This window comes from Aspergillus piperis (assembly GCF_003184755.1).
Source record: "Aspergillus piperis CBS 112811 unplaced genomic scaffold BO85scaffold_25, whole genome shotgun sequence".
NCBI classification, from domain to species: domain Eukaryota; kingdom Fungi; phylum Ascomycota; class Eurotiomycetes; order Eurotiales; family Aspergillaceae; genus Aspergillus; species Aspergillus piperis.
In genome coordinates this window covers 54,037-75,154 of record NW_020291615.1, presented here as the reverse complement: position 1 = coordinate 75,154, position 21,118 = coordinate 54,037, and the positions used below count along the sequence as shown (strand labels likewise).

Here is a 21,118-nt window from a genome sequence, read left to right as displayed (position 1 = left end):
CCGGCGCCCCGGATTCCGTAGTCCCTCAATAACTCTTGAGGTGTGCATGTGGCTTATGATCTGCATTACCTCACCGTCAAACAGTCCCATGACATCCAAAGCTTTAAGATTGGGCATCAGAAGACCACCAGTAAAGCAAGGATTGATTCAGGGCACCTCCTTCGGCGACATGAAAATGTGAACGAGGCTGTACTTACGCTCGGGTCGCACTGGCTTCAGAGATGCCTAATCCTAGGGATAAGTTGAACGAATCTAGAAGGGATAATGAAATACTAATCAGGCAGCCGAGCATATTCGAGTAGCCAATTGACGGACTTCTATAGGCATAACAATAATCCCTCCAAAGACGGTGAATGTAAGGATAAGATCAGTCGCTAACACCTTAGGCTGCCCCATGTAACCCACCGCGGATGCCCCAGGCCAGAAGCGCCTGGTCCGTGCACGATTTCCGAACGCCCTCGACCTCACCTCCCGCATCACTCCAACGCCGCCCATCAACGGCTCTTTCGCCCATGCTCCCTTTGTGCCATCATACATGCCCTAGAGGTTGACTTCAAATGTCCACCCTGGGGTGTGGTTCGCAAAAATGGCGCAAGCAGGTCCTATTACGGACGTAACTCATCGGCTCTTCGCCGAGTTGAAGTCGAAGAATGAGGAGACACGGGTGCGAGCTGCTTACGAGCTTTACGACAACGTTCTCGCTATCTCTCGAGGTATGCCATCGCTTCGTATCAGACACTTACTAGCGCTAATTCTGGCTTTTCATCTTAGATTGGTCCCCCGAGAAGTTTTTGGAGTTCTTTAACGCGGTCAGCCAGCGCATAGCACAACTGGTAGTTACCGGAAATGACGCACACGAGAAGATCGGTGGCCTGTTGGCTCTCGATCGTCTGATAGATTTTGAAGGTGTGGACGCCGCGCAGAAGACCACTCGATTCGCCAGTTACTTGCGCAATGCTCTTCGCAGCAACGACAATGCAGTATTGGTTTATGCGGCTGCGGCTCTTGGCCGTTTGGCTAAACCCGGCGGGGCTCTGACTGCGGAGCTAGTGGAGAGTGAAATACAATCTGCTTTAGAGGCCCTTCAGTCAGAACGACAAGAAAGCCGACGATTCGCTGCCGTGCTCGTCATCCGGGAACTCGCGAAAGGCTCACCCACGCTTCTTTACGGCTTCGTTCCCCAGATCTTCGAGCTGATTTGGGTCGCTCTGAGGGATCCCAAGGTTCTCATACGGGAAGCTGCGGCTAATGCTGTCAGCGAATGCTTTGATATAATCGCTGCTAGAGACTTGCAGGTTCGGCAGCTATGGTTCTCAAGGGTATACGAGGAAGCGCTTTTAGGTCTCAAATCAAGCAATGTGGATTGGATACATGGCTCGCTCCTGGTTCTGAAGGAGCTTCTCCTAAAGGGCGCCATGTTCATGAATGAGCACTATCGGAATGCTTGTGAGATCGTCCTCCGTCTCAAGGATCATCGTGATCCGAAGATCCGCACTCAGGTTGTTCAGACAATTCCGATTCTCGCCTCCTACGCCCCCCTTGACTTCACAGAGACCTACCTTCACAGATTCATGATATACCTCCAGGCCCAGCTCAAACGGGATAAAGAACGAAACGCTGCGTTCATCGCTATAGGAAAGATTGCAAATGCCGTTGGGGTCGCCATCGCACAATATCTCGATGGCATCATCGTCTACATCAGGGAAGGTCTTGCAATGAAAGCGTAAGTCCTCAAGCTCCAGTGTATTCATGTGCGGTATAGCTAACATGTCGAAGGAGAAATCGAGCTGCCGTCCAAGAAGCGCCAATGTTCGAGTGTATCAGCATGCTGTCTTTGGCTGTAGGCCAGGCGCTCAGCAAGTACATGGAAGCGTTACTCGATCCCATCTTCGCCTGCGGGCTCAGCGAGTCCCTAACACAAGCGCTGGTCGACATGGCTCACTACATCCCGCCAATAAAGCCCATAATTCAAGAGAAATTATTGGATATGCTAAGCTTGATTCTCTACGGCACCCCTTTCAGGCCTTTGGGATGCCCAGAGAGCAGGTTACCTCCAATGCCATCATTCGCAAGGGATTTCGCCCCTCAAGAACTACACTCCGACACGGAAATCGCCCTTGCATTGCACACGCTAGGCAGTTTCGACTTTTCTGGTCATATTCTCAACGAATTCGTGCGTGACGTGGCGATCAACTATGTTGAAAATGACAACCCTGAGATTCGGAAAGCTTCAGCACTCACCTGCTGTCAGCTGTTTGTTCATGACCCTATCATCAACCAGACAAGCAGTCATTCGATCCAGGTTGTGAGCGAGGTAATTGACAAGCTTTTGACTGTGGGTGTTGGAGATCCTGACCCGGACATTCGACGTACTGTCCTGTGGTCCCTGGATAGGAAATTTGATCGGCACCTCGCTAGACCGGAGAACATTCGCTGTCTATTCTTGGCCGTCAATGACGAAGTGTTCCCCGTCAGGGAGGCTGCAATCTGTATCATAGGTCGTCTTTCCAGTGTCAATCCTGCCTACGTCTTCCCACCGCTGCGGAAGCTGCTTGTCAACCTTTTGACGAGTCTCGGTTTCGCCAGTACTGCACGCCAAAAGGAAGAGAGTGCTCAGTTGATCAGCCTGTTTGTTTCGAATGCAACGAAACTGATCCGGTCCTATGTTGATCCCATGGTGACTACACTGCTACCTAAGGCAACTGATGCCAATCCTGGTGTTGCTTCCACTACATTGAGGGCCGTTGGTGAACTTGCAAACGTGGGTGGCAGTGAAATGAAAACGTACCTGCCGCAGCTTATGCCGATTATCCTGGATGCGCTACAGGATCTCTCTTCTCATTCCAAGCGCGAGGCGGCCTTGAAGACACTGGGCCAGCTGGCCAGCAACTCCGGCTACGTTATTGACCCGTACCTCGAATATTCTCATCTACTCGCAGTCCTCATCAACATCATCAAGACCGAGCAAACCGGGTCTCTGCGTAAGGAGACAATCAAGTTGCTGGGTATTCTTGGAGCCTTGGACCCCTACAAATACCAGCAGATCAGTGAGACTGCGCCAGTAGTTCATCACATCAATGAAGTGCAGACCGTATCAGATGTCGCTCTTATCATGCAAGGTCTCACGCCGTCCAGCGAGGAGTACTACCCTACGGTTGTCATCAACACGCTAATGCAAAATATCTTGCGTGAATCGTCTCTCGCGCAGTATCACTCTGCAGTCATTGATGCCATTGTGACGATCTTCAAGACCCTTGGTCTGAAATGCGTACCGTTTCTTGGACAGATAATACCAGGGTTTATATCGGTCATCAGAGGATCACCCCCAGGCCGCCTTGAATCGTACTTTAATCAGATGGCGATTCTGGTCAATATCGTGCGGCAACACATACGAGCCTTCTTGCCGGAAATCATTGAAGTCGTCCGCGAATTCTGGGAAGCATCTTACCAAGTTCAGGCTACAATACTCTCGCTCGTGGAAGCGATCGCCAAGTCCTTGGAAGGTGAATTCAAAAAATACCTTGCAGGCCTAATCCCTCCGATGCTTGACACGCTTGAGAAGGACACGACGATGCGTCGTCAACCTTCGGAAAAGATCCTCCACACATTCTTGATATTCGGTACGAGCGGAGAGGAATATATGCACCTGATTGTTCCCTCTATCGTGCGTCTTTTTGACAGGACCCAAAACCCTCAGAGTATTCGAAAGTCTGCGATCGAGACCCTCACCAAACTTTCACGGCAGGTGAACGTCTCAGACTTCGCATCATTGATGGTCCATTCTCTGTCTCGGGTTGTCGCAGGCACCGACCGCGTGCTGCGACAAGCTGCTATGGACTGTATCTGCGCGCTCATCTTCCAGCTGGGCCAGGACTTCAATCACTACATCCATCTGCTGAATAAGGTCCTAAAGTATAACCAGATCAATCATGTCAACTACCAAATCTTGGTGACGAAGCTACAAAAGGGCGATCCGCTCCCACAAGACCTGAATCCCGATGAAAATTACGCGGCACTGGCGGATGACGCCAATTATGCCGAGATTGGACAAAAGAAGATGGTTGTCAATCAACAGCACTTGAAGAATGCCTGGGACGCCTCGCAAAAGTCTACTCGTGAAGACTGGCAAGAGTGGATTCGACGATTTAGCGTTGAATTGCTGAAAGAGTCACCTTCTCCCGCTCTTCGAGCATGCGCGAGCTTGGCTGGTATTTATCAGCCCCTAGCGAGGGATCTCTTCAACGCGGCCTTTGTTTCCTGCTGGACCGAGTTGTATGACCAATATCAAGAAGAGCTGGTCCGGTCGATCGAGAAGGCCCTCACCTCACCTAATATTCCTCCCGAAATCCTGCAGGTTCTTCTTAACCTGGCGGAGTTCATGGAGCATGACGACAAGGCCCTGCCCATCGATATTCGCACTCTAGGCAAGTACGCTGCTAAATGCCACGCGTTCGCGAAGGCCTTGCATTACAAGGAACTTGAGTTTGAGCAAGACCAAAACTCGGGGGCAGTGGAGGCTTTAATTACTATCAATAATCAGCTTCAGCAATCCGATGCTGCTATTGGTATCTTGCGAAAAGCGCAGGCTTACCGCGATGTGGAGCTCAAAGAGACATGGTTTGAGAAACTTCAACGTTGGGAGGAGGCTCTTGCTGCGTACAAACGACGTGAGAAGATAGACCCAGATTCCTTTGGGGTCACGATGGGCAAGATGCGCTGTCTTCACGCTCTCGGTGAGTGGAAGGTGCTCTCCGACCTCGCTCAGGAAAAGTGGAACCAGGCATCCCTCGAACATCGCAGAGCCATTGCACCTCTAGCTGCAGCGGCTGCCTGGGGTCGGGGCCAGTGGGAATTAATGGATTCCTACCTTGGCGTAATGAAGGAGCAGTCGCCAGATCGATCATTTTTCGGTGCCATTCTTGCTATTCACCGGAATCAGTTTGACGAAGCAACCATGTATATTGAAAAGGCTCGCAATGGATTGGATACCGAGCTTTCAGCACTCCTGGGAGAGTCATACAACCGTGCCTACAATGTTGTTGTGCGTGTTCAAATGCTTGCTGAGCTCGAGGAGATCATTACGTACAAACAGAACATTGGCGATCCTGAGAAACAGGATTCGATGCGTCAGACATGGAACAAGCGACTACTCGGCTGTCAACAGAATGTAGAGGTATGGCAGCGCATGCTCAAGGTTAGGGCGCTAGTCACCTCTCCTCGTGAGAACCTCGACATGTGGATCAAATTCGCTAATCTCTGTCGCAAATCCAACCGCATGGGACTCGCCGAGCGGTCACTCGCCTCACTGGAGACCGTGGTTTCCGACAGCAACGGCACAAGGGCAATCGCTCCCCCAGAAGTTACTTATGCCCGATTGAAGTTCAACTGGGCCACCGGACGTCAGCGCGAAGCCCTTCAAATGTTGAAGGAGTTCACTTCAGGTCTGACAGAGGACCTTACCCGGTTCAATGCTCTCATGTTATCGCAGGCGGATCACAATGGAATAAACGGAGTCAATGGCGTGAACGGAGTCAACGGTATCGCGGATGCCAACCATGCGGATGCCATGGGGCTGCGAGAACGCATTGGCGATGTTGCTAAGTTCAGAAGGCTACTAGCAAAGAGCTACCTCCGCCAGGGAGAATGGCAGACAACGTTGCAACGAGGTGATTGGAGACCAGAGCACGTTCGTGAAGTTCTCAATGCGTATGCCGCTGCGACCAAATACAACCGTGATTCATACAAAGCATGGCATTCGTGGGCTTTGGCCAACTTCGAAGTTGTTACGACGATTGCTAGCCAAGCCAGCAGGGATGGCACGACAATGGCCATGGTCCCCGGACACATTGTGACGGAGCATGTAATACCTGCACTTCGCGGCTTCCTCAGGTCTATTTCATTGTCGTCGACCTCATCTTTGCAGGATACATTGCGGTTGCTGACACTCTGGTTCACTCACGGTGGCGATCAAGAAGTGAACAGTGTTGTAGCAGAGGGCTTCACGGCAGTGAACATTGACACCTGGCTTGCTGTCACTCCACAGCTCATAGCTCGTATTAATCAACCTAATATCCGAGTGCGGAGTGCTGTTCATCGCCTGCTGGCTGAAGTTGGCAAAGTGCATCCTCAGGCTTTGGTGTACCCATTGACCGTTGCAATGAAGTCTAATGTCGCTCGGCGATCACAATCAGCTAGCAACATTATGGACAGCATGCGGCAGCACAGTGCGAAGCTCGTGGAACAAGCTGATGTTGTGAGTCATGAACTGATTCGAGTCGCGGTCCTGTGGCACGAGCTTTGGCATGAAGGTCTAGAAGAAGCCTCTCGACTCTACTTTGGCGATCACAATGTGGAAGGCATGTTTGCAACTCTAGCGCCCCTGCATGAGATGCTCGATAAGGGTGCCGAGACGTTGCGCGAGGTGTCATTTGCTCAGGCCTTTGGTCGCGATCTTGCAGAGGCTAAGCACTACTGTATGCTCTACCGGGAGACTGAAGAAATTGGTGATTTGAACCAAGCATGGGATCTTTACTACACAGTGTTCCGCAAGATCAGCCGGCAGCTGCCGCAGCTCTCCACGCTCGATCTGAAATACGTCTCACCCAAGCTCAAGGATTGTAATGACCTTGACCTTGCCGTTCCTGGTACTTACCAAAGTGGCAGGCCCATCATTCGCATCCTCAGTTTCGATCCCATATTACACGTACTACAAACCAAGAAGAGACCACGCAGGATGACACTGAAGGGCAGTGACGGAAACTCGTACATGTACTGTGTCAAGGGACACGAAGATATCCGGCAAGATGAACGTGTCATGCAACTCTTCGGCCTGGTCAACACACTCCTTGATAACGATGGAGAGAGTTTCAAACGGCATCTGTCTGTGCAACGGTTCCCTGCAATCCCGCTATCACAGAGCTCTGGTATCCTTGGATGGGTTTCCAATAGTGACACATTACATGCCTTGATCAAGGAGTACCGAGAGAGTCGACGTATCCTGCTGAACATTGAACACCGCATTATGCTGCAGATGGCGCCGGATTATGATAATCTTACACTCATGCAGAAGGTGGAGGTGTTCGGCTATGCCATGGACAATACCACTGGAAAGGACCTCTACCGCGTTCTATGGCTCAAGAGTAGTAGCTCGGAGGCCTGGCTGGAGCGCCGCACGAACTACACGCGTTCCCTTGGTGTCATGTCCATGGTTGGTTACATTCTTGGCCTTGGCGATCGTCACCCATCCAATCTACTTCTGGATAGGGTTACCGGCAAAGTGGTCCATATCGACTTCGGTGACTGCTTCGAGGTGGCGATGCACCGCGAGAAGTATCCTGAGAGGGTACCTTTCCGGCTGACTCGTATGTTGACATTTGCCATGGAAGTCAGCAACATCGAAGGCAGTTACCGCATCACTTGTGAGGCTGTCATGCGTGTCTTGAGAGAGAACAAGGATTCTCTGATGGCTGTTTTGGAAGCGGTAAGCACATATCATATCCCATGGATGAATCCATGCTAATGTCTGATGATTTAGTTTATTCACGATCCATTGATCAACTGGCGTTTGGGCATCCGCGAGTCCCCAGATCGAATGCCATTCTCTGCCGAGCGCCGTCAATCAGTCGTCTCTAACATTAACATCGACCATGGGGTACAGCCCAGCAACTTCTCTCGTCACCGCCGGCCTTCCATTCTTGAGGGCGGTATCTTGGATGCACAGGAGGGCATTCCCAACGAAGCTAGAGAGGCACAGAACGCGCGAGCGCTCCAGGTGCTTGCCCGTGTCAAGGAGAAGCTGACAGGAAGAGACTTCAAGCCGAGTGAGGAACTCAACGTCAGTGACCAGGTGGACAAGCTTCTTGCGCAAGCCACCAGTGTCGAGAACATCTGTCAGCATTGGATTGGATGGTGCAGTTTCTGGTGATTCTTGTAGCGCCGTTCGTGTTTTTCTAGGGTCTTATTGTGGCGCAAATCATGGAAACGGATTTTGCATGGCATCATTCATCGTTCCCACCTTTTCAGCTTCTCGATCATGTTTTTTACAATTTCCGTTCTTACTTTCTATGTAGCATTATTCCCTTATCATTCTCACCCAGGTACCCTGTTTGTCATGTACCCATGATGGGGACGCATGGATTATCAAGGGCCTTTCATGGTGATACTATTGCTTTCTACATCTTGCAACGGCAACATGGCATGGAACAGTTTGTGATATAGACAGTGAATTTGATTTTACCAATAATTCGTATTGAAATCGGTACAGTGCAGTTTTGACAAAACTTGAAGTATACCTAAGTATAACCTGTCTCGAGGTCCATTTTCAGGTGATTGCGCGAAATAGCCGAGGTCACGGGCGCGCAGGACGGTCAGCTGCAAATCCCCGGACGCTGGAGCTTAATTCTCTCCCTTTTCTCACACTCGGTCCCTTGCTTTCTATCTTTCCATCACCTGTCTCTCATGATGTGAGCTTAGTCCATCGTCGAGACCCACGCGTATGACCCGTTAAATTTTACCGCACCATGGCGTCCGACTCCACGCCTAACCCCGACCTCCATCCGGTGGTTCGCAACGCTCTCCGCATTTCCCTCAGCGCCAAGGAGTACAAGCTGCTCCATGATTATGCCGTTCAGCGCACTCCCTCGGCCATCCAAAACAAGTTTCCCTCGCCTTCAGCTTTCGAGGCTATAGTTCGGTCTAAGAACAAGCATAATGAAGCTTCCATTCGAACGTCGTTACGCGTGTTTGTATTGTCCAGCTCCCTGTTGAAGCTCATTGACGTCGTGGCTGGGAGGATTCGCGGCGACCTATCCCAGTAAGTTCTCTCTCATGTATACGCATCTTAACGATCACCAAGAGTATGAGGCGATGTTTCATGTGCGTGGCTGATCTCCGGCATCTATTTCAGAAAGAATACATCGCGCACATCTTATACACGTTCCCCAAACTTCCGCCTGTCCATCTCCCTGTCACTACTTCTCCTCCTTCACCGCTTCCTCTATCGCTTCTTCGTCAAGTTGCGTGCCAACCTCCGTACAGACGATGCTCGACCTTTCCGGGATCGCAACCCACGGATCTCGAGAGCACTCACGTCTCGATTTGCGCCCGCAGTTGGTGCCAGTATCGCGGGGTTTGCGCTGGGGTTGTGTCCACAGAAGCAACTGCGGCTGACAGCAGCAATCTACACAGCTACTCGTAGCTTGGAGTTTCTGTTCAATGCGCTAGATGAGAAGGGGTGGTTCAAGGATCGACCTCGATGGTTCGGAAGCTGGTTGTTAATGCCAATTGCGTGCGCCCAACTCTTCCATGCTTTCATCTTCGATCGCGAGACTGCACCCAAGGTTCGTTGATCTGTCTTATACTTCGCACGGTACATACGCTGATTTATACGAACAGTGGTTTGGAAATGTCATCTTGAGGCTTTCTCCCAGCTACGTGCGCGGCCGCCCCGAGTCCTTGCCCTTGGAGATACCATGGCCGGAGAAGGAAGATGTGGTGGACTCCTTGGCCAACATTGCCAACCTACGGTGGCCGTAAGTACTAGCAATCTAGTTTAGAATCGGCCCTTTCCAACTAATGTGTCTACCAGGGCATTTGCCTCCCCTATCTTACACCCAGGAAGCCCAAACACGCTACCATCTACTCTCACATCCATCTCCCCTATCACCGGCCCTGCCCATCCAGCAATCTCCAGCCTCTCGTGTGCCTTGCTCCACCCAAACAGCCCCAGCTGCAGCACCGCCTTCTTGCACCACATCCTCCTCTTAGTCCCACCGCTCGCTCGTTTCCTAACCACCGTCACTCTAGCCCTATCTCTACGCAACATCAAGGGCCTCATGAACGAGCCCATCAGTTCCATCAACAAACTCTCCAAAAAGATCATCACCTTGACCGCCATCCTCTCAGCGTCTACTGGCTCCGCATGGGGTAGCATCTGTCTCTGGAATACCCTTCTCCCACGCTCTGCGCTTCCCGCCAAACGTTTCTTCCTTAGTGGTGCGCTCGCAGGCGTTCCGTTCGCTTTCCTCACAAACAGCCGTGGTATCTTCATGTACTTCTTCCGGGCAGCCGTGGACTCGGCCTGGAAGACAGGCGTCAAGCGCGGATTATGGAAGGGCTGGAAGGGCGGAGACTTATGTATCATTGTGCTGGCGTGGGCACTCATTGGGTCTATCCTCGAGACGAGGCCATCCGCAGTGCAAGGGAAGGGTGTGCGGAAGGCGCTGGCGTGGCTGAAGGGGGACGGCTTTGCGGATCCGGTTGAGGTGGCAGCGAAGAGGAGGGCGAGAAAAGCAGCTGCGTTGAAGGCGGGAAAAGCGGAGAATGAGCCTTGAGATACATTCGATTGTTAGCGATTCTTATAGTTCCGGTGCATTTTTCTTCAACTCTTGTTCATAGGTTCTGTTTATGCAAAGCGATGGGCGGGGTGTAATTATTTGTCGCGTACTTGATGCAAGTGCCAGAAATGCAACCATTACTGTTCCTACTATCAGCATCTCGTTCTTACCAATTCACACTGTCACGGTACTACTTTGGCCGTCACCGTAAAATTGCAAGGGCAGAAGCGGCATAGAGATAGCCCACCTAGTATTTGCCGACCTCCGCTCAGCTGGATCACCCCAAAAAGGAACCCCATGTATATATTATCAATTGCTATCATGGCGACAAGCAAAATCCAGGGCAGTCCGACAAGTAACAGTTCTTTTTGACTGGTGCAATCGCCAACACGGCGAGCCTTGAGACCGCAGTGGTTGCCTGCATACTCTAGAACTGTTGAATGTAGTCCCGAGATGCATTGTAAAGAACAAAAACAAAAAGAGATTCCATTGCGGGGAATCGAACCCCGATCTCCTGTGTGAAAGACAGGTATGATAGCCGTTACACTACAATGGATGATATTCGAGATGTCCGCGCAATTTGAAGCTCCAAGAACTGAAGCTAAACTGTCAACCAGATATCGCTGTTAATTGACCTACCCAGGCTGTTTTGACGGTATCGTCTAGAGACCAAAACCCACTGGAAATCAATTGCCGGATAGGTAGCAATATTCTCAAGGTGTCATAGTCATAGTTCCAGAGATAATCTGGTGATAAACGGATATCCGCTCCATCAAACCAGGCAGAATCAATTGAGCGCGATTGATTCCCCGAATAGATCCGGGTGATGCTGGATGGAGGGTCCAGACCCAGTCTTTTCCCCGGGAAGGGCACCAATCCCCGCTGCCCCTACCCCGGCGGGGGAAACTTGCGCCGGTGATTTCCAGAAGCGGAAGGGTTCTATCTGTGTGCGGTGAGGATGTTTTGCTTTCGTGTCTCTGACAACAATTCAAGGACTGGCAAGTGATAGTCAACTAAACCGATTTGTGGGTGGGATATTGATGGAGAAGTCATGCATCCATCCCCAACTGCATCCCCCTCATGAGGAGGTTGGTCCATTTTATCATACTCGATGCCTGGATGCCTGCTATTCTGAGTGCTGTGCTGCCTCCAGGAATCCCTTTTCCGACCGATAATCCGACCCACGGAGCCACTCTGGAGGATGATATCCGGGGTCGCAGTGGCCATCCCGGCTATCCCAGGCTGATCTCCTACTACTAGTGGCTAATCTGGAATTCATTCCCCCTGCCAACTAGACACCTGAGGAGAAGATACTTGGCAGGTCCAGCTTCTCCGCATCGCCTCCGATAGAGCTAGACCGACTCTTGCTGGAGCTTCTCGTCGTGCGGTTAAATTGCACGTCCTCGCTGTTGTCGTTCCCTCTCACTGTCCTCAATTCTCCTCACATCTTCTACAGACTTTTACACAAAACCCCCTTTCTCTAACTCAATTCCTCTTCTACACTCTTCTTCTCCTCCTTTACCATCACAATGTCTGCCAGGAAGCTTAAGGTTGGCTGTGCCGGTCTGGGCCGCATGGGCAAGCGTCATGCCCTCAACTTCCTGCAGCGTACTCCCCGTGCAGACCTCGTCGCCGTTAGCACCCCGGACGACTCGGAGCTGGAATGGGCCAGGGCGAACCTTAGTCCGTACGGAGTCACGGCCTACAAGAACTATGAGGACATGCTGAAGCACGAAGGCCTGGAGGCCGTCGTCGTTGCTTCCGCGACCGCCGTGCACGCTGAACAGGCCATCAAGGCCATTGAGGCTGGCAAGAACGTTCTCTGCGAGAAGCCCTTGTCGACCAGTGTCGAGATCGTATGTTCCCACTTCCTTGCCCTCAATGCCTTCTAGCAATGCATCTAACATGTCTCTCCTCAATAGTCCCAAACCGTCCTCGATGCAGCAGCCAAGAAGCCCGAACTGAAAGTGATGTGCGGTTTCTCCCGTCGCTTCGATGCCTCCTACCGTGACGCATTCAACAAGATGTCCGCTGGTGGAATTGGTTCTCCCTCCGTCATGCGCAGTCAGACCTGCGACAAGCTGGACCCCACCGGGTTCTTCGTCGCCTACGCCGAGTTCTCGGGTGGTATCTTCGTGGACTGCTCCATCCACGACATCGACCTGGCTCTGTGGTTCTTCGGTCAGGACAGCAAGGTCAAGTCCGTGTCCGCAGTGGGTATCACTGCCGTTGAGCCCGACCTGCGCAAGCACAACGACCGCGACAACGCCGTCGGTCTGGTGGAGTTCCACAACGGCAAGATCGCCTACTTCTACGCCTCGCGCATGATGGCCGCCGGTCAGGAAGACACCACCGAGATTATCGGTACCAAGGGTAAGCTGGCCGTGAACACCCAGCCTGCTCTGAACCTGGTCAACATCTTCGACGAGACCGGTGTCCGTCGCGAGATTCCCCAGCACTACTACGACCGCTTCGAGTACGCCTTCGTCACCGAGGCCAATGAATTCACGGCCTGCTGTCTCGAGAACACTCCTGTCCCTCTGAAGCTCGAGGGCGCCGTCCAGGCAGTCCGCATCGGCGCTGCCCTCCAAGAATCGCTGATCACAGGCGAGAAGATCTTCTTCGACGAGGCGGGCCAGCGTCTTCCCAAGGCGAGACTTTAGAGAGAGATATGATAGACACGATAGATTCCTGTTATGAGTAGTATTTCCTTCATCATTATGTTAATGAAAAGCGCGATCGCTGTTTAATTGACGCCCTCTCACCAAGTTCCATTGAGCTAAGCTGTAATCCTTCGTATATAGTTACATCCCACCTGATTACCAACTACTGCTACTAACCCCCCCACCACCCAACATCACTCCACACACACACCTCTAGTACATTCCCGACTACTAACTTACCAGTGCAAAAATTCCCCCCAAAACAAGATAAATCCAGCATTCATCCGCTGACACGACTTCTTTCACTACAGCATCACGATGCATAAATGCTTGAATCACTCAAACGAGACACGCAACAGCTCAACAACCTAGCTATCTCGAGTGCTGATTGATTCAGTAACGTAACTATTGGACTAACTGCATACATGCTACTTAAGTGCTAAGTGCTGTGCTAAATGCTGCAAGCCCCACACCCCACCACAACCTACCTTACCTACCCCGCCACTTTCACCAAAAAAAGCAAGCTCCGCCGTTGTTCCAGAGCTTCCAAAGTTGGTTTTTTACCGAGATGGGCAACATTCCCCGGAGAGAAGCCGTCTCCGGGACCTTGTTTCCGAAGTATGGCGGGAACCAATGAATTAGTCGGGGTGGTGCGTGTGGTCATGCAGATTGTAGATCATACTCATAATCTAAAAGTAGTTAGGTAGATTTGAGGTGTAGATGCTTGCTTGCTTGTTGTTCGCTTAGATCATGGTGATTGGATTGGGGTCTGGTTTCATCTCTGATCTGATCTACGTGGTGTGTTCATGTGTTTCATCCCCTGTGGGGGTTGGGGATTGGGGGTCGTGTGGTTTATGGTTTGTTTACGGAGTATGGATAAAGGATACAATTAAGATCGAGAGTTTTATTGGAAAACGAGTAGGGAATCAATCCCTGTCTCTGATTTAAAAGTGACTGCAGTAGGTCGTAGATCATCGCTTGCGTGCATGCTAGGGTGGTAAAAAGGGGAATAAGAAGCAAAGATGTTGTAAGAAGAAGCAATACATGTAATCATCCAGTCAAAATCATACAGCATATCAAATCTCTACCACTTGATCACCTTGTTGGGGAAGTATTCGTCGATCAGGTCGAGGTAGTATGGCTATTCAATATTTCTTAGTTTGATGTTATCAATGTTGGAACGAAAGGAATAGGCTTACCTTGAGTTCCTCGGGGCTGGGAACATCGTCGCTCTTGCTGTACAGATCGTATGGGTTGAACGCCTTGACAGCCTTGAACATCTCCTTGTCGTGGTCGTTCATCAACTCGTGGTACGCGCCGGCGTTGTGCCAGGGGTAGAATGAGTGGTAGCGGATCATGGCGAGGGCCTCGTCCGGAAGGGTGGACTGGTCCTTGACGACGTGGTAGAGGTATTCGTCGTGGCCCCAGGAGAGCATGACGTTGTCGAGACCGCAGCCGGGGCTGTAGATTCCGAACTTGGTGTCGTAGATGGGGTGGTTGAAGTCCTCGTTGTCCTTGAAGGACTCGCGGCCGTAGATGATGCGCTCATCGAAGCCACAGCCGACGGGGAAGGTGTCTCCGACAACATCCCACTGACCCTGGGCGTCGAAGAAGTAGAGCAGCTTGCCCAGGTCGTGGATGAGACCGGTCAGCTGCATCCAGCGGGGCTTGCCGTCGCGGCGGATGGCCTCGGCGGATTGTAGGAGGTGCTCGATCTGGGAGAGACTGGTGTCCGGGTCGGACTCGTCGATGAGAGTGTTGAGCTTCTCCATCGCCTCCCAGATAGTCATCTCAGCGCGGGTCTTGGAGTGGAACTCGTTGCGGGCCTTGAGGTTGTAGGCCACGGTCTGCTTGGTGTGCTGTTCCTTGTAGAAGTTCTTGACCCGGTCGCAGGCGTCTTCGTACTGACGGAACTTGGTCTTGTCCTTGTTCTTGTCGAACTCAGACTCTTCGTACAGACCCTTCTCCTGCTTCTTCATGTTGTCCTTGAGGACATTGACATTGTCGATGGCGTCCGACAGCTCCTCGAGAGCCTGTCCGTCACGCTTGGTGTTGAACACCGGGGATTCAGAAGCTACGGCGACTGGTGCCATTGTGACTGTGAATTCTTCTGAAGGAAGACGAAAGAAGAAAGCGTGTTGAGCTTGGGGTATCAAAAAAATATGCTCAGAGGTTTGTTGCTGGGAAGAAAACAGACTTGAGGAGCAGGAGCATAAATATCAATGTTTCACACACTAGAATGCCGAAAATGTATGGTAATTCCGAAAGACCGACGCCTGCCAGTCCTTGTGTGGATGACGTTGTATGATTCTAGAAATCCGAAGAGAATTGATCGTCGAGACCATGGCGCTGGGGTCCTGGGGAATGGGAGCATGGCTGGAGCCCGGAAAGTGGCTTCCGCAGGCAGAGAATGTCGGTGATATGCCTCTAGGGATCGCCCCCCGCCGGCGTGGAACGTGCGGCGATCTGTCCTACAGATCTGGATCCAACGGATACGCTCAGCGTTGCGGAGAAGTGAAATCATCCCATTCCAGCCCCAGTCTTGGCTGCTGCTGTGGGCGCATTTTAGGATACTGGTTTCCGACGCGGACGAACCTCGGGTTCACGCACGGCCCGTCGTCGTCCAAAGAGATTCCCTTCATTGCTAAACTTATGTCTTCTGCAATCTCTTTGACTGTATGTCGTGGCGATCGTGACAATGATCGCTGGACTTTGATCTTCCTGTCCTGATTCTCGTCACGATCTCAGCACTCCTGGGCGCACCCACGATCGCTGCAAGGTCGGATTTCAGTCTGCCAGTCGCGCATACTGAGACAGTGTCCCTGGAAAGTGGAGCTGATGGCAACGGGGTCGACGGCTATCGAACAATAAGCTTCCCGCAATTGGGGTTGCCGTCTTCTTGCTGTTGTATTGCCCTTTGCTATTCTGTGGGTGAATAATTGAGCCCAGCAGGCGATATGTGCGTGAAGCAGTCATCGTACGTTGACTGAGGGGGATGTGACTGTGGCTGTTGATGGGAGGGACTTAGAGAGAATGAAGATTGACAGACGAAGCTGGAGAGGGTCTCGGACTCATTTGGCCCGAATGGCGGGGATGCGGAGGGGCAGCGTGGGGGTCGCCCTTTTCTTCCCCTCCTCTCCCCCACCCTCTACAACAGCTTTATCCTCGTCTTTTTGTCGTCTATCTGTCTTCTTATCCTCTTCCTCACCCTCACGCAGTCTCTACATACCTTCTCACCTCCGATTCTCTTCACATATCGCCAAAATGGGTTCGACTTCGACCGTCGCAGACACTCGTTTCAAGCTGAACACCGGGGCTGAGATCCCTGCTCTCGGACTCGGTATGGTTTATCTCTGAATGACCACAAGGACTTTCTGGCTAATACCTGTGCAGGGACCTGGCAGTCAGGTCCTGGAGAGGTCGAAAAGGCCGTGGCCCATGCCATCTCCGTTGGATACAGACACATTGATACCGCCTTCGCCTACGGCAACGAAGGAGAAGTCGGCAAGGGTATCAAGGCAGCCATCGAGTCTGGAGTTGTCAAGCGAGAGGAACTCTTCGTGACCACCAAGCTCTGGAGCACATGGCACTACCGGGTGGAACAGGCTCTGGACCAGAGCTTGAAGAACCTGGGACTGGACTATGTTGACCTCTACCTGGTCCACTGGCCTGTGGCCATGAACCCTAACGGTGAGTCCTGCAGTATTCAGATCCAGTGTGATGCGCATATTGACATCGCGAAGGAAACCACCCCAACATCCCCACCCTTCCTGACGGTTCCCGCGACCTGCACCTCAACCACTCCCATATCAACACCTGGAAGGATATGGAGAAGCTTGTCGGCAGCGGAAAGACCAAGGCCATCGGTGTCTGCAACTACAGCAGACCCTACCTTGAGGACCTCCTCGCCCAAGCCACCGTGATTCCGGCCGTCAACCAGATTGAGAACCACCCCTGCTTGCCCCAGCAGGAGGCTGTTGACTTCTGCAAGGAGAAGGGCATTCACATCACCGCATACAGCCCTCTCGGCAGCACGGGTAGTCCGCTGCTGACGGCAGAGCCCATCGTCGAGGTTGCCAAGAAGAAGGGTGTTGACCCGGCCACGGTCTTGCTGAGCTGGCACAGTACGTATCTCCCATGTCAAATGCTGCGACAATCATCTCTAATTATCTCATCCGTATAGTCAGCCGTGGCTCCTCCGTCCTTGCCAAGTCCGTGAACCCCTCTCGGATTGAGGGAAACCGCAACCTGGTGGCACTGGATGATGCTGATATGGCCACCATTGCCAAGTACACGAATGACTTGGCTTCGAAGAACGCCTTCCAGCGTTTCGTCTTCCCCCCTTTCAAGCTCGACTTTGGATTCCCGGACAAGATCGGCCGTGTATAAGCTCCTGGTGAGTGGTCGACGGTCTAGGATGTTGGCAATAAAGGTATAGAAGTATAGATGGTCTCGGGAAATGTATAGCTCATAGAGCAGAGATGTCTGTGCATTTCTTCCTACTTTACTGTGCATAATGAAAATGAAACTGTTATGATATCCATCTGGCATGTCCGCCAACTCCCGTGCAGAAAAGAACAAGAACGAAAAACAAACTCCAGGGCTATTCAATGTGAGCACGTGCACACCCTCCAGTGAATCTCGCAATAGTAACGCCCTCCAGCAAGCGACAAGACCGCACAAAACACAAGAAAGTCCCTAGACGTGAAAATAAAAACCCAATATTGCTTCGCTTCACCGCTCCAGCTCTGTTTACTTCCATCGCGTGCTCCTTCATCTTCCTCCCTTCCTGTGTTATCCACCTCATCCTTCCTACCTTTCCATACCAAGCACCTTTCGTGTGTCTTCATCACCTGCAGACAGGAGCCACACAAAGCATCAAGTAGGCGTGCCACCCCTCTCTTCCACATCACCAGGGAGAGTAGGGGTGGTTCGCTACTGTTTGGCGTCTGGCGACCGACAACCAATCCACTCCCTCTCCAGGCTGACTTCTGTTGTCACCGTCACGGGTCCTTGGCCTTGCTTGCAGACACTCTTGAAGACGAGATACTCCCCGTAACCCAACTCCTTCGTCTCACTGGGGAGGTTCTTCTCATTGATCTCGCCTTTCTTGCCAAGCTCTCGCAGTGCCTGCAGCCGTCGTGATTCCCTCTCACTCATTATCGCTTGTGCGAGGTTGTTAGACAGTACGCGACGTGCACTCAAAGTCCTGAACACCTCTTGCAGATGCACGAACGGGAGGCTGATCAGGACAGCGGAGGCGACCAAGGTCTCGCGGTTTGGCTTGCTCTCAGTCGTTGTTGAGTTCGCGGAGGCAGATCCCGGCTCAGAGCCTATGGCACCAGGTCCAGTGTTCAAGCTCTCTGGAATACGGTTTGGAACATGCAGGCTTTGGGCTTGAGAGTACAAGACGAACTTGTCATCGATGCTCTCAGCGATGAACGACAACGCGGCTCTGACCAGCAATGGGGCCCAGATGTCTCGGAGCTGTCGGTTTCTGACCAGGACATGTCCGGACCGAGTATGATTGGCGCGAGGACTGCCCGGAGGAGTCTCGGTGCCCTCCAGGATAATTGAGAATCTATCCACACGGAGCCCAAAGTGGATGATTGTTTCGACAGTGCTCCAGTCGATCAGCTCCAGTGCCATTCTGATGCCTGCCTCGAGGATGCCATTGACGTGAAGGAAGGCACCAGATGCAGCGTACGAAAAGGCCAAATCGAGCATGGCTGTTCTGATCGGGAATGGGTACATGCTTTGAGATTCTTCGGTGTACCCCAGTACTGCAAGGGCTTCGGTCCTCAGCTGCTCGCCGTGGAGAAGGGGTGCCCCATACAGGTTGCGAATAGCTTGCTCGAATCCCTGTATCAAGTTGACTTGGTCGCCCAGTGTCACAGCAATTTCGCGGCACCCTTCCCGATAAAGTTGGGTCCGCAGGAGCGCGGCAACGAACGGGCTGCGAGCGATAACGGCCACCTGCACGGGGATTATGGTGGATTGGTACAAGCCATTGCTCGACGACGTCAGTTTGAAGTGAAAATCGCATAGCTCACGACTTTCGAACAACTGAATGAGATGTGTCGAAAGTGAATCCACACCCTTGCCTTTTTCATCTCCCACGCCTGGCACCCTGTTAGCTTCGAAATCCGAACAGAGTGTCATTTACACAATTAACTCACTTTTCTTTCCAATCGAAGTGTTGCGTTCAGCAACCGTACTACCGCCTTCCATACCTTGACCGACATCGCTGGGTGTCTCAGTGTCGCTCTTGGCCGACACAGTATTGAGATATGTCAAGCAGGTGCAGCAGTCGCCTTTGTGGTGCGAACAACAGCAAGACGGTCTCGGGGGACAGTTGCATCCTTGAATGGGCTTATGAACACAGCAGCTTGGATCGAAGCGGCAAGGAGCCCGCATGTGAGCCCGACAGTACTGTTGAGTTTCTCTGTCGTTAGCAGCACGATAATGGTCCTGGCTGTCAGGTTCATCGGATCGCGAGCCCGAAGTACGTACAGCTTCTTCAGAAGAATAGTCCACGACTGAGGTGAAAGGTTGCGAATTGTTGCCAGTGGCACGCATCTCACTCACTGGACTGTGCTGCGAACGGTTGACGTGCGAAAGATTGTTGACACTACCACTGTCAGGCCGTCGCTGGCTAATGGACGAAGTATCCGACTTAGCAGGCACAGATCTCTGGGACGAGCTAGCCTGAGCACTAGAGTTGCGTTCCTCTTGGATTTGGCGTTCGAGTCTTTCTTTTCTTTTCATCGCTTCCAAGATCTTCGCCTTGAGTTCAGCTGCTTCGGCGGCCGGTGCCATTCTGGCCACCGGCGAGTTGGTCACCACCGAAGAGGCAGGCTCGCCAATGCTTGTGTCCTCTCCCGCGCTGGAATAGGGTGGAGGCATATTATCACCATTCTTGACTTCTTCACCACCACCAGCAGTAGAAATGGCGCTATCAGTAGGAGCAACAACATCATCATCACGATGGTCATCGCCGTTCTCAGTCTGCTTCTGTTGTTGTCCCTCCTTGGCCACGTCACAGCCACTATCAACGACAGCAACAACAACATTATCCTCGACCGCGACCTCAACCTCAACAGCTTTGCCTTTTCCCTTGTTTTTGTTTTTCTTATTGTTACTCTTCTTCTTCGACTTACTCTTCTTGGTGGCCTTGCGCTGTTCGGTCGGTCCGTCCACTTGCGGCACGGAAGGGAGGACAGGGTCCGCAGACTTAGTCCGACGAATTTCCGGGCCCATCTCGCCGCGCTTTCGTGAGATCCAGAAGTACGTGTCGAGGTCTTCAATGACGCAGGGTAATTCGGACGTGCAGAAAGACTCGCTTCGACGTGGCATAACGACGTACACCACTAAACGCGGCATGAGCAAGAGAAAGGAAAAGGAAAGAAAGAAACAACACAACAACGAAAGATTATTCATTACTCACCTAACTCGCGTTTCCTCCTCGCCTATCGAAATAGTTTTGCAATCCAGAATCAACACAGCAAAGATTGATGGGAACTATTGTCGAACCGATTATCGATCAGCTTCTTGATGATGAGATGATGATGATGATGATCTTCTCAACAACCAAACCACTCACCTAATCCTAAGAAACCTTGACGATGATGATTCAGAATCTGACTGACTTACTTCCTCGAAGTACTATTTCTCGGAGAGATAGATATAGTCAGAGCTTGAACACACGAAACAGAAAAGAAAAGAAAAAGAGATAATCTTGTTTACATTCTTACTAATTCACTATGCACTCCAGAGAGATAGTTTACTAAATTGATCAAACAAGACAGTTTCTCTGTTACTTTGCTTTTCGTGCTTCAGAATCTCCAGCCGTATGGGTAATTCAGTTCCCTAGACGATCATGCAATAGGAGTATGACTTTTTCCCGTGGGGGTGGGTGCGGATCTGCACAGCGACTTTGGCCTTGATACTGTCGTAGAATCTATCATACTTCGTTTTTTCTCTTTCGAAAGATAGATCTCTAGTAAATCACCAAACTACATATGCGTCTCGAAAACCTACCACCCAAAAAACCAAAATCCACGAAAAGGAAGAAAAAGAATGCAATGCATGCATCTCGTATCTACATGTGAATCCTATAAC

General features: G+C 51.6%; 7 protein-coding genes and 1 non-coding gene across 8 annotated transcripts; 5 read left to right on the top strand and 3 right to left on the bottom strand.

The window, feature by feature from the left end:
- The first annotated feature begins 91 nt into the window (after window positions 1-91).
- tor (putative TOR pathway phosphatidylinositol 3-kinase TorA) lies at window positions 92-8,241 on the top strand. Its single transcript, XM_025665377.1, has 4 exons — window positions 92-713; window positions 772-1,723; window positions 1,777-7,480; window positions 7,535-8,241. Exons 1-4 carry the CDS (start codon window positions 587-589, stop codon window positions 7,922-7,924), a joined length of 7,173 nt encoding a protein of 2,390 aa, XP_025511088.1. The 5' UTR covers window positions 92-586; the 3' UTR covers window positions 7,925-8,241.
- Window positions 8,242-8,419: 178 nt separating this feature from the next.
- BO85DRAFT_453251 (uncharacterized protein) lies at window positions 8,420-10,577 on the top strand. Its single transcript, XM_025661012.1, has 4 exons — window positions 8,420-8,812; window positions 8,906-9,338; window positions 9,394-9,530; window positions 9,587-10,577. The coding sequence occupies exons 1-4, from the start codon at window positions 8,520-8,522 to the stop codon at window positions 10,329-10,331; spliced, it is 1,608 nt and encodes a 535-aa protein (XP_025511087.1). The 5' UTR covers window positions 8,420-8,519; the 3' UTR covers window positions 10,332-10,577.
- A 241-nt stretch (window positions 10,578-10,818) lies between these two features.
- Window positions 10,819-10,890, bottom strand: BO85DRAFT_t261. Its single transcript has one exon. It is a non-coding gene; the product is annotated as a tRNA-Glu (tRNA).
- A 973-nt stretch (window positions 10,891-11,863) lies between these two features.
- BO85DRAFT_382169 (putative NAD binding Rossmann fold oxidoreductase) lies at window positions 11,864-12,997 on the top strand (the record flags this gene model as incomplete). Its single annotated transcript, XM_025656457.1, has 2 exons — window positions 11,864-12,190; window positions 12,257-12,997. The coding sequence occupies 2 exons, from the start codon at window positions 11,864-11,866 to the stop codon at window positions 12,995-12,997; spliced, it is 1,068 nt and encodes a 355-aa protein (XP_025511086.1).
- Window positions 12,998-13,881: 884 nt separating this feature from the next.
- On the bottom strand, window positions 13,882-15,195 carry BO85DRAFT_158766 (inositol oxygenase). The gene is made up of 2 exons (XM_025654217.1): window positions 14,197-15,195; window positions 13,882-14,138 (listed from the first exon to the last, which is right to left on the bottom strand). The coding sequence occupies exons 1-2, from the start codon at window positions 15,088-15,090 to the stop codon at window positions 14,082-14,084; spliced, it is 951 nt and encodes a 316-aa protein (XP_025511085.1). The 5' UTR covers window positions 15,091-15,195; the 3' UTR covers window positions 13,882-14,081.
- On the top strand, window positions 15,196-15,878 carry BO85DRAFT_158765 (uncharacterized protein). Its single transcript, XM_025654216.1, has one exon. The coding sequence runs from the start codon at window positions 15,302-15,304 to the stop codon at window positions 15,725-15,727; it is 426 nt and encodes a 141-aa protein (XP_025511084.1). The 5' UTR covers window positions 15,196-15,301; the 3' UTR covers window positions 15,728-15,878.
- A 273-nt stretch (window positions 15,879-16,151) lies between these two features.
- Window positions 16,152-17,540, top strand: BO85DRAFT_429763 (putative glycerol dehydrogenase). Its single transcript, XM_025658264.1, has 4 exons — window positions 16,152-16,337; window positions 16,391-16,687; window positions 16,741-17,121; window positions 17,181-17,540. Exons 1-4 carry the CDS (start codon window positions 16,262-16,264, stop codon window positions 17,384-17,386), a joined length of 960 nt encoding a protein of 319 aa, XP_025511083.1. The 5' UTR covers window positions 16,152-16,261; the 3' UTR covers window positions 17,387-17,540.
- Window positions 17,541-17,798: 258 nt separating this feature from the next.
- Window positions 17,799-20,353, bottom strand: BO85DRAFT_472025 (uncharacterized protein; the record flags this gene model as incomplete). Its single annotated transcript, XM_025662529.1, has 4 exons — window positions 17,799-19,119; window positions 19,177-19,264; window positions 19,327-19,440; window positions 19,511-20,353. 4 exons carry the CDS (start codon window positions 20,351-20,353, stop codon window positions 17,933-17,935), a joined length of 2,232 nt encoding a protein of 743 aa, XP_025511082.1. The 3' UTR covers window positions 17,799-17,932.
- Between the last annotated feature and the right edge of the window lie 765 nt (window positions 20,354-21,118).